Raw genomic sequence first — 16,441 nt, 5'->3', positions numbered from 1 at the left:
GCGCACGCAAATGCCCCGACACGCGGAGTCAACGATCCAACAAAACAAAAGCGCGGATCATTTGTTTTCCCTTCGTTTTATGAAGCTGGCTGGAAGCTGGCTGCTTACTTGGCTGGATCCGCGTATTCGAGGGCCTCGACGATATCGCCGACATTTACGGAGAAATTGTCCGTGTCGCTCTTGTAATCCTTCACGACGATATAGTTGTCCTGGGCTTTCTGTAACACAGAAGAGAAACACGACATCGTGGCGGCTTCAACTTTTAACAAACCAATGTTACAGGGCGCGATAAATCGGAGCATAATTTGTAGCATAAAGAAATGGACCTCCTTTTACCGGAACCTGGACGTCAACAAAAATTAAGTAATACTACAGATTCCATACGTTCTAAAATGTTCAAAATCGAACCATTCGATGAAACCATTTTTTAAAAAATCATTTTTAATGCCGATTCTAATATTTTTAATTTAGATTATTGAGATTGCAAAGACGCATCCACGAGGAACTATTCAACAATTTTATTTCGTTGGGTATATTTTATAAAAAGAATGGCTAAAAATTCAAATAAATACATTCTTGTTATTTTTATGAAGTAATGTAAAACAGTTACTTTTAGTGTTCCGTAAACGCAGTGTTACAACAGAGTCCCATAGATATCAAGAAGCACATGATTTTACATTTAGTGTAGCTTGAGAAACGATTCTAATTCTATTACGTTTAATGTACTAGTTACAGTATATTATTCCAAGTATTTAATTATTGGTTTTCTCTTCACTGTATATGGCTGGTATTCTTTCAATAATGAACAGAGACAAATATACTATTTCTGCTCGAGTAGAAAGAGATTTAGGACTGATTGGAATCAAATTTTACATAGTTACGCTCTAAGATGTCGTAGAAAATCTAGAGGAGCGTAAAGTGTAGATCGCCAGCTACAATCCTACTTTGATCCCTTTTCTAGCGAATTACGAGCTCGAACAATGTTGATTATTTTAAACTAGTATTAAACGAATGATTCATGTCCATCGATAGAAAGGATTACATTATACGTGGCACCTTTTATAAGTGCTCTAAGCAGAAAACAAAACCATCTCCCTCATTACCCGCTCACAGCTATTGTCTTGCTGGAAGCTGCTCAATCTCCTCAAACTAGGCGTGTTCTCCCTGCTGGCGGAATAGCCGTAGGATCTGTCGGATCTCGAGAGCACGACGCCATTGCTCTCCTGTTTCTGACAGGTTCCGTTCCCGGATCCATCGAGGCTGCTGGCGATGGAGGTGGTTCCTGTGAACGTGGACATCATCTCCACGTCCATGTCGTCTTCTTTGGCTACGGGGCAACAATACATGGAGAAGCGATGAGCGGTGGGACGATTGAGTCTCAGAGCGGAGAACACGTGCAGCGGCTCGAAATGGCGGATGCCGTCTTCGTCGAGGACCGTGTACGCCACCTGACCCGTGAGAACCGATCTGGAAGCTTCTCTCGGCACCACGGCCTGCATGCCCTGCTTCAGGATCATAAAAATAGAAGACGACCGGTGGCTTCTTCTCAAGAGGAACTCCTCCATCGCCAGGCTATTGTCGGAGTGAAGCAGAACGCTGGGCACATCGGCGGACGATTGCAACGGCGCTTCTTCAGGGACGATCATCAGCGCGGCGCTCTCGCGGACCAGAGTCCTGAGCCTCGGGTCGGTTCTCGCCAGTTCAGGGTCGCTGCACAGCTGCGTCAAGGCGTGCATGAACGGCGGCCTCTCCTCTGCCAGCTTCCTCATCACCGTCAGCCTTTTCAGAACGTCCAGCGTCACCCTGTCGCTGGCCAACACCTGCGTGGACTTTTCGTCGCTGATCACCGCCAGAAGGCTACTCGCGATATGCGACATGCCCAGGGCTCTAGCTAGGCCAACCGCCTGGAGAAGCATCTCCCTGATGTTCTCCCCCTCGTCGTTCAGCAATTCTTGCACTCTGATCTCGCTCGATTCGCGAACCGCGTGGACGATCGCTTTGTGAACAGTCTCCGCCGCTTCTCTCTCCGTTGCTATCGTCGACACTTCTTCGGACACTTTCTGGAGAACTCGGGAGACCAGTTCCGGATCGTTCTTCGAGACGGTCCTGAAAGCAGGACCCACCAGGTCCGTTCCGTGGTCTTCCTCGAGAACCATCGACAATCTGTCGAGCACCACTTCGTCCTTCAAAGATTGACCAACCACGGTGGATTTCAGTATGTCTATCTTGTTGTTCTTGTTCTCGATCAGCTCTATCAGAGCAGATTGACACAGGTTGCTCCTGTTTTGAGGGACCAGAAGTACCTGCAGGATCTCCTCCACGGATTCCTCGATATTCCTGTTCTTCTGCCGCAGGAGCACGTTGAAAGCCTCGCCGATGGAAGAATAAACGAAATCTTGTTGCTCTTCTGTACCGGTCTCCAAAGAGTCGTTCGCGATCGCAAGAACAGCGCTGGACATCGCTGTCTTGATGACGTTCCGCAGCCAGTCGTCGTCCTCGGCTCCATTCCCACGATCCTCGTCATTGTTGTTGCTGTTTAAGACTGCCGAAGACTTGTTGCTCTTCAACAATTTGGGGGAGACGAAATTGTCCTCCAGTTCCTGTTGGACCGCAATGTTCTTCGCCAGTTGGGCAACGGTGGACACAATCTGCGCCATTTTGACTGCTGTTGAGCCATGCAAACCGAGCTTCTCCGCCATGACCAACGCGTGCTCCAAAGCTGTCGCTGTCGGGTCCACGTCAACGTCCACAGCTGGCAAGTCGGTGGCAACCTTTCTTCCTACTGACAATCCTGCCTCGGACAACTGTCTCAACATCCTAGCGTCGATGCTCGTTTCTCCCTGATGCTGAACGTGGGGATTGTAATGTAAATGCTGTGGCCTCAGAAGCCGCAGTTCTTCGGGAGTGACCTCGAATCCTTGGACAGAAAATTCCACCTCTCCCTCGGGAGTGTCGGTTAGATCCGGGGCGACGAAACGCGGCCCCTCTTCCGTCTGAACGATTTGTCCAGGCACGAAGGTCACACCCAGCTCCCCAGACTCCACCACGCGACCCGGCACGAACCTGGGGCCATCCGGGGTGTCCACCACTTGGCCAGGTACGAATCTAGATCCTTCGTCTTCCGTGGAGATCACCTGGCCTGGAATGAAGGTGGGTCCGACCTTGGTCTCGACGATTTGACCTGGTACGAAGCGAGGCCCGTCAGCAGTTTCCACAGTCTGTCCCGGAACGAACTTCGACCCCGTTCGAGTCTCCACCATCTGCCCAGGAACGAACTTCGGCCCGGTGCTGGTGTCTATCACCTGGCCAGGTACGAACTGCTCGCCCTTCTCCGTCATCACGATCTGACCAGGCAGGAAACCATCCTCCGTCATCACGCCAGGCACGAACCTTGGTCCATCCTTTACCCCGCGAACCAGTTGTCCTGGAACGATCCTCCTCCCTTCGGGAAGCTTCTTCGCGTCCTTTGGGAAGAACTCCACGCCCCGCTCCGTCTGGACCATGTGACCGAAAATCTCGCTCTGCTGCATGGACACATTCGCGGTCTTCGGGTCCACTGGTATGCCCACGGGCCCAGCATCGTGAAACACTACCTGGTCGAATTTCCTGGCAGCCGCGAACTCGAACCCTTCGTTGGTCGATCGTGTTTGCCCTGGGAAGAACTTCTCGCCGTCCGATGTTCTCAATACTTGACCTTCGACGAACTTTTGGCCCTTCGGCGTGTCCAGAGTCATGCCTGGAACGAACGTCGCGCCTTCGGCCGTATCCTTGACGACACCAGGAACGAAGCGACCCTCACCGGAGTTGTTGGTGACGTACTGGCCAGGGACGAATTGCGATCCTTGAGAAGTCGGCACCGTCTGGCCAGGAACGAACTTTGTTTCCCCTGTTGGGGACTCTATGCACTGTCCAGGCACGAACTCCCACGACTCGCCGACCTGCACGCTTTGCCCGGGGAGAAACACCTGTTCGCCATGATGATCGGTGACTGTCTGACCCGGCATGAACCTCGGTCCATCGGGAGTCAGGATTGTCTGGCCAGGGACGAAGGTTCCGTCTTGTTTCATTTGACCGGCAACGAACTTGGGTCCTTCTTCGGTGAGCACAGTCTGACCCTGGACAAATCTCGCTCCCTCGTTGGTGTGGAAGGTCTGACCTTGGAGGAACTTGTGTCCCTCTTCGGTAGGCAAAGTCTGACCAGCCACGAAGACCGACATTTTTTTATCATCCTGCTCTTTGACCGTCAGTATCTGACCTGGGACGAGGACAGGACCGTCAGGAGTGTTCACGGTCAAGCCGGGAACGAACGCAGGACCCTGAGGTGTCTGCAGCGTCTGGCCAGGTACGAAAATAGGGCCGACGGGCGTCTGCACGGTTTGGCCGGCGATAAATCTCTGCGCGGACTTTATATCTAATTTCAGACCTTTGATTCGGTGCGCTGTTGTCTCCTTACCCTTGCCGATGTTCCGCACCAGTTCAGGGATCTCTTCCACCTTCGGCAACTCTTCCAACGCTTGCTCGCCGGCCTCCAAAAGCTTCATGTTCACGTTCGACACCTCCCTCATATCGTTCGCCGGCATGCTCTGTATGGCCGACTGCAGAGCAGGTTCGAGTTCTATCTTTAGCGGCGTCAATGGTTTCACGATTGATATCGCCTCGAATCCTCCGGTGCTCTCCGAAACAGGACTGGTGCATCCGGACGAGGCACCCTGCTCGATGATCTGAGGATCTATCTTGATAGGAGTGGGAAGCTTGTCGACCACAGGTTGCAGGGAAGATTCGGCCACCTCGTGGAACGAGTTCCAGTCCAAGGTTTGCGGAAGAGACTTGGCGGCCTCCTTCAGGGAACCCGTAACAGAGACCAGCTCGCATGCCCTAATTCTAGCCTTCTCCAGATCAACGCTCTTCCAGCTTTCAACCTTCGCTTCCTCGGCTTCCTCCTTCACGCTTCTCAGCTTGAGCTGCTTCGTCCTCTTCTCCTCTTCCTCTTCGGCAGCCTTCTCCTTCTCCTCGAAGATTCTCTTCGCGTAACTCAGCCCAGCCTGCCTCTTCCTCTTTCGCTTCCTAGCCTCCGCTTCCTGTTTCTCTCTCTCCTTCAGCACGTCCTCCCTAGGTCCCAGGCCATCGTACAGATTCTCAAAGTCCTCCAGGTTCTTGAAGTCCACCGACACGTTCTTGCCTTGCTTCAGCCGGAAGAGCACGGTGTCGCAGTCCCTGGACAGCATAACGTCCTTCACGTCTCCGTCCCTGACCGCCGCCTCCAGCCTCGATGGGAACACCAGGCTGCATCTTCGCTCTTGCACAGTGTAGACGAACTTGGCTATTTCCTCCTCTGGAGCCGGCTGTTTCGTGTTCAGCAAATCCCGCAGAGCTCTCTGTTGTTCGCCCTCGCCCTCCAGGATCGGGAACACGTAACGATAGTCCTTGAGAATCACGTGCTTCTTCTTCTCGCCCAGAACGAAGCCGGCGGTGTAGTGGTGCGGTCCCAGTCCCGAGGCGTTCGTGATTCTGCATTTCGACTTGTCGTGGCTGTGCACGCCCAGCAGGACTGGAATGTAATGGTGTGTGGGTAGCCCGTAGGATTTGCCGGTGATGCGGCAGAAGCGTTTCGCGTCTGCTGGGCTGATCGGTGGCAGCAGCGGAAAGTAGTTAGGCTTGGGCAGGCCCCTGCTTCGCCCGGTTATCCTGCAGAAGGACATTGTCTTGGGTTCGTTCGTTCGTTCACGCTCTCATCGATCCAATTTCTCTCCCCCTCCCGATACCCCCGTTGCATTCGAGATTTAACGCGATTTGATTGATCGCCGCCGAAATTAATGTCGTCTGGCTGCTAGAAGCTTGGCATCCCCTCGAAAGGACTCTTGTTCCCGACCACTCGCTCGTAACTTCCTCTTGGCGTCCGCGTCGACGTCAGTGAACGCGTGCAGCGTCGTCGCGCGTCTCGGTTCGCATTGTCCCTCTCTCGCCATAACTCGTCCACGTGGAGGTGAGCGAATCCCTCGATGCCGCACGGTTTCCCGCAGCTTCGTGCACGTCCGCTCGCGAACTGAGGCTGCCGCGAGTCATTTAAGCTTCTCCGACCACTTTACAAGCACGCTGCTCTTATTTTTCTCTCGTTCGCTCGAAATAAAGAGAAACCGTACTCGCGGTTTGTCGGGTACGTGCGTCACTGACGCAGCAGTCGAGCGGTCTCGGGACGCGTCCGTAACCCAAATTACTTTTTCCCTCGGAAAAATTGGTTGGTCGAGAACGCGTGTAGCCAGCAGCAGGCCAGCCTCCTTTCTCGTTGCTCGCCGCGGTAGGAATTTTAATTCGTTCAGCCTGGGCGGCTCGCGCGCCCCGTAACTTTTCCCTCGGTCGTTTCCATCGGCTGCTCGTTAAAAAGTTTTCGTCGAACCCGCGACCGGCCCGCTCCGGCCCGACACAGCCATGGTTTATTTTTACGTGCGGGATGCCTGCGAGGATTCCGTGGGAGCCCTCGTTCGTTCCGTTCCGCCTGGTAGCCGGCCAATTCGACGATTTCCTCGTCGTTGAAAAGACAATCTTTTTTTCCCCGTGGCGCTGACCGTTCCTCGACCCTCGAAACTCCAACACGGCACCAAAGCTGTGACCGTTCCTCTTCGTCCTCCGCCAGGTAACCCGCGGGAAGATTCTTGGCTGTCTCGAATCTCCTCTCGATTGGCAACGGGGCGTCAAGCGACGACAGACGTTAGCGTGACATATTTGCTCGCCGCGACGTCAGACCGCATCACTCATCCTGTCCGGCCGTTTTTTTCCTCGATTTATCGGCTCGCGAGAGAACCAGGTTTTCTCTGAATGTTTTTTTCAGTGGTGTAATCCTCGATGACACGCGGGCACCGTTGAATTATTACGCGAGTACGGCGGGTTCGATGATATTTATGTTGCCGATGACTCGGACACCACCAGCCGTGAATTATACACGGCGGACGACACGCTGTCCCCGATCCTCGCTAATTCACGATAACCACCAGCGGCGAGCCCTATCCGTCTTCCCCGGGCGATTCAACGTGGCAACTGTTTCCACCTCGTCACTTTCACCGATCTTCACCAACCACCATCTATTTTCACGCCGGTGCACTGCACTCTATATCGGTTGTCAGACCGACGCCGTTTCGCGGAACACGATGGATTAGGGGAACCAGCTAGCGTAGGATATACGGCGTCACCTGTTCCGAACCACTTTCACCCCGTACAGTAATTCCGTGCTCGATGGAGGTTCGTTGAGATCGATCGCGTGGACCCACCGATTGCCTTCAATCACAGACTATTCGCGAGACGAAGAATCGGAGATTAGAGAATCGTTGGGAACGCGAGCTTTGGTCGCGAGCGAAGAGCTTGTCAGACGAGCCGTCGGATTTCGGACGAGAATTTCGATGGACACCATGTAGGTCTCGTGCGCGATCTATCTTCCTCGGATCGATGTCGTTTCTAGCCGCGTATCACTGCGAGGAGATACGGAGCCGGCACGCGTGTCATCCCGCGCTGTTCCCACCGAAATGCGTACGTATTGCGATACGCGGCGAACGCCAGACTACTCGATGTACGAAGTGGCTAAGAGCCGTTTGCGCGACGAGTCTCTCGGCTCCCCACGACCAGAAATAGCTACCCTTCTTACACTTCTCCAATACATCTTTAGAACGGAGTACGCCGGCTCCGGGTAGACGAGCGTGAACGCGCGCGCTAAGGGTCTAGCTCAGGCCCCTGAGGACGGGAACCAGCCTTTCGCGTCACCGAGGGAATTCCCCTAGGGAATTCTCTGGTACGCGATTCCAGTCCAAATCGTCGTCCTTTTTTCAATCTCTTTTTTTCACTGGAAAATGTCGCGTTCGAAAGACGTGTCTAACTTTAGCGGATTTTGGGCGGCGAACATTCGCAGGCGCCAGTTCGCTTTTAGTTAAGGGGGATTCTCGTGTAATTGGTGCAAAAAATCTACTTTTTAAAATTGTGTTTTATAAAAGTATAGAACCTTAAAAATGCTTTCCCCAAAATTTTATACTGAAATTCATTGAGGCGACCAAGTTATGACCATTTTTTCGAAACTAGTTGAAGCTTTAAACGCGTTTTCTCGAAACCAGTTTTTTCGTAACTGTTACCACCGCATCTCAAGCTCTAATTGACCGATTGACTGGAAATTTTGAGAGGATCTTCATTACAGTGCCAACAATGTTTGAAATGCCATTATTAAATAATCAAGATTTTTCATTTATTTTGGTTCAGACCATAGTCACATTCACACCGATTCATATGCTTTCTCATTTTTTCGTTTTCGATCAGCAGAAGGACCGGATTCGTGGTAACACAAGCTTCTCAAAACATATTTTATAAAAAATATATAACTCATTCAATTTTTATTATTTCTGCTTAAAGAAAAATAACTTGCATACTCTAAATACCCATAAATATGTATGCAGAATCCTAATAAAAACAGTTCAATAGTTGATCTGAAAGAAATTCCTAAAAATTGGTGAAAAAAGGTCTCGAAAATCAGAATACCCCCTTGAGGGTTGTGCTCAGATAAAAATTCAAAGGAACTCAGTCCTTCAGATTTTATTTAAGTGTACCAGCTTACAGCTAGAGTAAGACTTACAAAGTTTGGCTAGTGTATTGACAGGGAATTATGAATAGAAGAATGTTTCTCGGAACTGTTTTCAAAATCTGTGACCGAAATATCTTCGAAATGATTGATTTAACTTCAAATGCTTGAACTCTTGTTGTAGAGACAAATAATTAGTCTCTGAAGGAGAGATTTCTTTTTTTAGATCCTCAGTTTTATTCTGATTCACAAAAATCGAGCGTCTTTCCATTGGAAGTATTTATTGCTAAAGCAATTTTACGAAACATTTTTCGTTCGAAAAGGAATTTAAAAAGGACCCTCTTTAAAATCTTCCAGACACAAAAATTCTTAAGAAACCCACTTTTTTTCATTTCCTATCTCATCACGATCATAAGCCCTCAAGTTGCTTAGATTTGGGAATTGTCGATGAATTTCAAGTTGGCGCTAAACGAAAATGGTTTACTAAATCTAAATACGTGATAAGGTTCGAGTAATTTTATGGTCTTTTTGGTTGCTACTTAAATTTGCTCGAAAACTATGTGCACAGGGGAGATGTCAACACTTTTACCGACATTATGTATGTCCAAGGGGTTTTATCAATTTTAATAAAATCAGGAACATATTTTTGACTACAAGAAGAGTGGATAAAGTGAAATTCTTCCCACTTTTCAAAATTGTACAGTGAAACTAGTTTTTGTGCGGTCCTTTTCTATGCGATTTTTTTTATGCGGTATATGAATACCAACGGTGTTGGCATTATAACACCCTTGCTTTGCAACAAATTGGAAAAGCATTTTCTTAAAGTAGGTAACAATTCCGAAAGGAGTTTGAGATTCCAAAACGAGCTTCGATCATGTACATCTGGCTATTGTGACGTTTACAAGCAGTTGATCAAACAACCGTCATCGCAAAAACTGACTTCATGGTAACAAAAAATAAATCACCTCTAATATCTTCAAGTGACGAAAGCGATTTTGAATCAGTTTATCACAAGAAGATGCGCGTTCTGGACTATGACGAGTAGTATTAAATTATGTGAATTTTGAAAATTTCTCCGTGTTTAAAATGAAAAATTAAATTTTTTTAAAATGTTTCCATGTGTAATTTAATTATTTTGTTTGGAAAGCACTTTCTCGCTATTTCGTAAATCTTTGACATATTTTCTAAGTGAGACTTTTTTTATGCGATCCTTCTCCACCGCACAAAAAAAATTTTCTTTAATATGTTGTAAAAAATTATTTGTTATAGCTATTTATGAAGTTTCTTTTATGCGGTCCCTATCTACCGCGTAAAAACAGGTTTGACTGTATATAGGGTGAGTGTACCAGTAAGTAATAAATAATTGTAGCATGATCTTACTCTTAACTGGTCACTTACTGGTACATTCACCCTACCGAACAGAAATGGTACGCCCAGTCGGTTGGGTATGGTAAACAGAAATATCGAAAACGCGAGTAGAGCCGAATCGGTCAGCAGCTATTTAGCAAACAGGGATGGAAAAGGGCAATGTTGATGCCCCGCTATTTAAAGCGTGTCGATTGTTGCCACGACCGCCTACTGCAGGCCCCGATTTCTTTCTTTAGGACCGGTTGCGTCATTATTTGATATAAATCGTGCCGCTTTTCCGGGCGGTTCGGGCGTGAGAAACTATTCTCGACCTGGTTACGCCGCGATATGAAATATTGCGCCCGATTTGATCCTCTAAAATTATCGAAGGAGCGCAACCATCCGCGGCGAACACGCGGGAAAATCGTGGGAACCATTGAGCAACAGGGAAGCGGAAACCGAGGAGGGTTTAATCGGCGGGAAAGCCGGGCGAATCGAATAATTTTATCGAACACGGTCGTCGCGTGGAAATCGGTTATTGTCGAGATAACTAATGCCGCCGACAAGCAAGTTTATTTATTTCGATATACATCCGAGCAGCCCAAGTGATGTAGTGGGTAATAAATCTGGCGCGTACGCGTGTCATCGTACGCAATTTGCGAAAGATGAATAAGACACCTGTTACCATTTTTCAATCAACTTGAGACCCGCCGTGTCTTCCTCACGCTTTTCCCACTCCTCTCGAACGATCGGTTGAATACTTATTAAAACGCCGGTAAATTTTGATAGGCGTGCACGCTTCGTTGCCAACAGATGCGTCTCGATCTTGTCGCAAAATGTAGCAAGGAACGTTCGATCATAATCGTCGAACGCAATTCGCTTGTTTTTCCTATTCCTTTGGCCAAAATCGTCGTAAACAGAGTAGAACGGATTCGAACGAACGCTATAGACTGCCATAGTCCTTCTAAGAAACGATAACGTCGGAATGATGTTTCTCAAAACGGGATTTCGGCTCGTTTCGGTTGTTAATCCCATAACGACTAGCAGACGGTCGAGGGGCTGGCAGCAATAACTCCACACCCGGGAACGATAATGTTTACGCCAAAAAACGAGCGGAACGTGCCTCGGTTGCACAGCAATCTGTGCCGGCTACAGATCTACGGTAATTAAAATGACAAACAATTTTGGTTCGGAGTCGAAAGCTGGTGCTATAATAAGAGACGTTTAAACTTGGCTTGATAGCTTTGTATATTAAATTATGAGTGATTCATCAAACTGAACGACGTGCGGAGACTTACTGGTCCTTTAAGTATGGTAAACACGCGCATTTCGGACCAAAATGGCAGTCTGACGCGTACCATTCGCTTTAATCTTTTACGACTTTTGCAACTTCATTATTTCTATCAAGAACTTCGCTATTCGAAATGTTTATGTAATTGTGCGTTTTTATATTCAGAATTTTAATATTTCCACTTTCTATGGTTTCTTTAAATTTATTGTACGTTCAGCAATTTAGTTTTAGAATTTTGGAACTTTTTGAAGAATGTCAAACCCTTAATAAAAAGAAAATGGTGTCAGTTGTTGCTTCATTGTAATTATTATTGCATTCATGTTACATTCGGTGATCTTCTCTATTTCATTTCTTTCCAAAGATCTTCAGGAACTATAAATACATAAAGAAATATCGTCCCAAGAGTACGTTTTACAAAAACGTATTTTTTAAGAAATTAAATCTCGTGTCTATGTTGAAGGTGATCGCGTTGCTTGTTATCTAACAATATTAAATATACACATTGCGAAAGAAACTATTGGGACAACCTAGTACATTCTGTCAATTGTCCTGATTATTTTCGCGTTCTTGAAGGTGCAAAGTGTGCATACCGTTTCTTAAAGCGTCGCTCCCCGTTTAAGAACGTTTTATCACAATGATTGACGATAATGATTCGATTTACAGCTAAGTAGTACCCGCGCGACGGTCCAAGGCTGATACTGATTTATTTCGAATTGTTTCTGTCACGGCGTTTTGGCCGGTTCCGTGGCAATAATTTACGAGAGCGACGCGACAGCTCGATCGTAAGCTACAAGAATTTGTCTGTGCCTGGACGCATTTTATGGTTCTTATCGCATTATTTCTATACACGTTGAATAAATGCTTCGCGACGAAGGAATGCTCACGATTCGGTGAAAACACGACACTGTCGTAAGTAACCTACGGACGCGATGAAAGAAAAATGGTACCGAGAACATGACCGAACATTGTGCCCGTTGCCAATGGGGCCTGGTTTACAGTTTTTAACTTGCCAAACAACCGGTTGACAGGCTGTCGTTATTCACCGAAACTAAGTAGATGTTAAGTTTTCGCCTCGAAGTAGCGGCGTCTATTGGCACATTGACGCGTTCCTTAATCGGCCGTGTTGATGGTCTGCCAAAGATTACAGATTTCATCCTGGACGGAACCGAACGCGTCCGCGGCGCCCGCCCGCGTGATTCATCCGTATCGTATCGAGTCGTTCACATGCAACGTTGCAGGCTTTGTACTGCAAATTCGCCCTTTTTGTAAGTCATATTCACTATTTTGCAAACTGAATTCACCCCTTTGCACACCAAATTCACCCTTTTGCGAATCAAGCTTTCCTGGACAAAGTACAAATGTATAATCTGTGCGAGTAATCATTGCAACAGAATGATTAAGGGCCAAGGGTAGTCACGTAACTTTTGCAGAGTCAGCAGGTCGGTAACTGCTGTATAATTTCCGTTCACAGCCTTCAGACACAAACTTAACCGTCTGATCCGTCTTGGTCTTGATCCGACGAGTCTTAACGGTCCGGAAGTATTTCAAGTCGACTTCCCACCAGGTCCAAGCTATTTTTCATACGAAGAGAAACTGTGGACTCAACATTTTTATCAGGACCTTGAATAAGTTCTCGCTGTTTCTTCAAAAATGGCAGTAGCAGTACCCCGTTCGTGGAATTTCGAATGGTAACACACATGCAAGGTAGTAGTGTATCTAACCTTAAATTTCAGTGTATGGTAGTTCACTTTAGTGTAAACAAAGTAATTTTTTCTTAGTTCTGAAAATGTCTACTTTTGTGCCAAATAAAGTGTATTTGCGGGGAATTTTATTGCACTACTTTATTCAAAAGAAATCTGCAGCTGAAGCACATAGAATTCTTGTTGAGACTTATGGTGACAATGCTTTGTCGGATACGACATGCAGAGACTGGTTTGGACGCTTCAAAAATAACGATTTTGAACTTGAGGATAAAGAACGTTCTGGCGCACCGAAAAAATTTGAAGACGAAAAGTTGGAGGAATTACTCTATCAAGACCGATGTCAGACGCTAGCAGAACTTGGAAAAACATTACAAGTAGATGAGTCAACTGTTTCAGAACGTTTAAAAGTTTTAGGAACGATCCAGAAGCAAGAACATTGGGTACCGTATGAATTGAAGCCGAGAGACGTCGAACGGCGTTTTCTCACGTGTGAACTAGTGCTTCAACGGCAGAAAAGAAAATGTTTTTTGCACCGCATCGTGACTGGCGATGAAAAGTGGATACACTACGATAATCCAAAGCGTAGAAAATCGTGGGGTAAGCCCGGCCATGCATCAACATAGTCTGCAAAACCAAATATCCATGGTTCGAAGCTTCTTCTCTGTATTTGGTGGGATCAGCAGGGTGTAATTTATTATGAGCTGCTCAAACCGAATGAGACTATCACGGGGGAGCGCTATCGACTTCAATCGATGCGTTTAAGTCGAGCCTTAAAAGAAAAACGGCCGCTATACGAGCAGAGACACGACAAAGTGATTTTGCTACATGACAACGCTCGGTCTCATGTTGCAAAACCAGTGAAAACCTACCTGGAAACGCTTCAATGGGAAGTTCTACCCCACCCGCTGTATTCACCTGACATAGCCCCTTCTGATTTTCACCTATTCCGTTCGATGGCACATGGCCTAGCTGACCAGCGCTTTCATTCTCATGAAGAAGCTACAAAATGGATCGATTCTTGGATAGCCTCAAAAGACATGTCGTTTTTCCGACGCGGAATTCATATACTGCCAGAAACATGGGAGAAAGTGGTCGCTAGTGATGGGCAATACTTTGAATGAAATGTTTTTGTTCCTTATAATTTAAATAAAGCTTTTATTTTGTAAAAGAAACAGCGAGAACTTATTCAAGGTCCTGATATATCAAGTATAGAAAGGAAAATATTTATATTATAAATTTAAATTTGATTTTTGCCGCCATACACGCGGCATTGGACCCAGTAAGTAAAAGTGCCATGCCGCTTATATGGCGGTACTAGTCCGTTAAGGGTTAAGCATGTGACTAAATTTGTCACGTTTTTTGCTCTGTATTATCGATATCATGAATTCTGACGTCAGAAACGCGCTCCAAGTTTTTGGCTTTATTTCGCAGAGAATACAAAAAGAAGACAAAATATAGCTCAATTTGTAGCTGGAGATATTTTCTAGCGCGCGCTACCCCCGATTTCATCCAGAAAACTCATCCAATGGCATAAAAATGCTTGGATTCCGTGGAATGCACATCATCAAATTTTGACCTACTTCTAACACTTGTATTACAAAATATTTTGCATAATTTCGTCAGTTAATGGCCAACACGCGCTGCATTGAACCTTCCTCTTTCGAATGAGCCCTTTCCCAGCGAAAAATATTCTCATACGAGGGCGAAAAGTTGAGGCATGTGAAACCATTTTTCGCCTAATTTTGTTGATAACGTGGTTACTACCTTATCACGAATTGTAACGTCCATCAAATGTTCAAAAACTTATTCATAGGGTTCATCATTGGAAAGTATGGTGGTAGACAGAGAGTGAAATGTGTTTTATAGAGATTTATTCTCCAAGACCATAATGTAAACAATAACATTAGAAATGAAGGAAGAAAAATTCATACTAGAATACACTTTTTTTCTAGCTGTGGGCCAGTATCGCCAGATGTGGGGAGGAAGCACAAATTGGGGGGAAAAAGTTACCCTGTCTCTGCCAGTACCGGAGTATGTACGACAGAGACGGAACGCGTCACGTGATCGGGCCGCGGCGGAAGCGTGGGGAATAGCGCGGTAGAAAGGGAAATTAGAGTGGGGGAACAAGTCTTGATCTGGCGACACTGCCCTGGGCATACACAGATCGGCGGGCACGAAGCCCCATCCCCTGCGGGCAAGGCTGCATGTATTTATGACACGCATTGTCACAGCTACGTGGCCAGCTACGGCTGCGCTACGGCCTATCCCCACTCCGCTGTCACTTGCCCGTAGCTTTGCCCGTAGCTGTGCCCACGGGCATCCGCGGGCGCCTTTGTCCGCTAATAGGTATGTTGAGCAGCTCTGTCTCATAGCTTTGTCACGGGGTATATAAGTCTTCCACACCACCAAGAAATTACCATTTCCACAGAGCTAAATTCCTCACCTTACATGAGCAAAATGCAGTGAACGGGGTTCGCGTGAAGTACAAGCATATGTGATCGGGAGTGCAACAAGCGAGGACCTACTGTACCCTATTTGAACGTCCTTCGGGACGGTCACCGAAAAACGGTCGCGCGGGATCCAAGGAATTAAATCATTTGACATCGCCTGCCCGCGGAAACGGTGACGATAAATTAATTAAATCGTCTCTGGTCGGGCCGACTCGATAGAGTTATTCCACGTTAAGTGAAATATAAGATGAGTCACCTTGAAAACCGACACCGACGCGGTAATAGACGGTGCCGATGGTTTTATCTATGCGAGCCCGCCGAGAATGCGGTACGTACCATTCACGTGCGCTTCCTTACAAAACACCGATTTAGACGGCGATTTACGGCCAGAGGAATGCCAAATCTGACGTACATAAATCCGGGAATTTGGGTAATTGTCAATTGACTCCATTTGTATAGTTCATCTGGCAAGCTGTCCCTGGCGGTTTCTGACGAGAAGACTCGAAAGACTCATCGCGAAGGAATTTCGCAGATTCTTGGAGACTCGAAAGTTTACGGACGGATCGGAACATGGGAAAAGCGAGAAATACAAATTTCGCGATAGCCAATTAGCGGGGCGATTAGTGGTCGATATCTCGAAGAACTTGAGGAATAGAGCATTTCCTGCGGCTTGTACACGCATCCTAACGTCTTGGAACATGCTTTCGGTGAGGAATGTTCGTATGGAAAATAAACGAAACTGCACCGGTTCCGCAATTAGAGGATCCCTCGCTGACAAGGGCCACGTGTGCGGTCATCGACATGCAGAGTCTACATTGTACGAATCACGGGCTCGGAATTTGTTTTTGCATGTAACAACGAATTAATATCGCTGTTACTGAACAACGATGAGAAGCTGTCGGCTGTTTGTTCTGAACACAACGCTGCTCGGCGCTGGTTCTTGTCAAGTGCCAGAACTATTAGTAAATACCGAAGACTTTCTCCGCGAGCCACGGGACAGGCGACGAACGATCATTGGCGCGGATCAGGCGGTTTGATGTACTGCCAAAATCATTCGAATATAAACCGATGAACTTTGATTCCGCGGAATTATCGAGGG

At 47.1% G+C, this 16,441-nt stretch overlaps 1 protein-coding gene across 6 annotated transcripts in view; it reads right to left on the bottom strand.

Moving 5' to 3' along the window:
- Positions 1-7,549, bottom strand: part of Obsc (Obscurin) — a 46,863-nt gene extending 39,314 nt beyond the window's left edge. For 5 of the 6 annotated variants that reach the window (XM_076803410.1, XM_076803415.1, XM_076803412.1 and 2 more), the window contains exons 1-2: positions 1,104-7,549; positions 109-218 (exon numbers count right to left, since the gene is read on the bottom strand). In XM_076803410.1, coding sequence (XP_076659525.1) covers positions 109-218; positions 1,104-5,699 — 4,706 coding nt within the window. In that variant the 5' untranslated portion in view covers positions 5,700-7,549. The remainder of the gene's footprint in view (positions 1-108; positions 219-1,103) is intronic. The other variant, XM_076803414.1, reaches the window with a different exon arrangement.
- Positions 7,550-16,441: the final 8,892 nt, after the last annotated feature.

The sequence above is a fragment of the Halictus rubicundus genome, chromosome 18 (genome assembly GCF_050948215.1).
Source record: "Halictus rubicundus isolate RS-2024b chromosome 18, iyHalRubi1_principal, whole genome shotgun sequence".
NCBI lineage: Eukaryota > Metazoa > Arthropoda > Insecta > Hymenoptera > Halictidae > Halictus > Halictus rubicundus.
The sequence above is the reverse complement of the archived record's forward strand: the minus strand, read 5'-3'. Positions and strand labels throughout refer to the sequence as shown.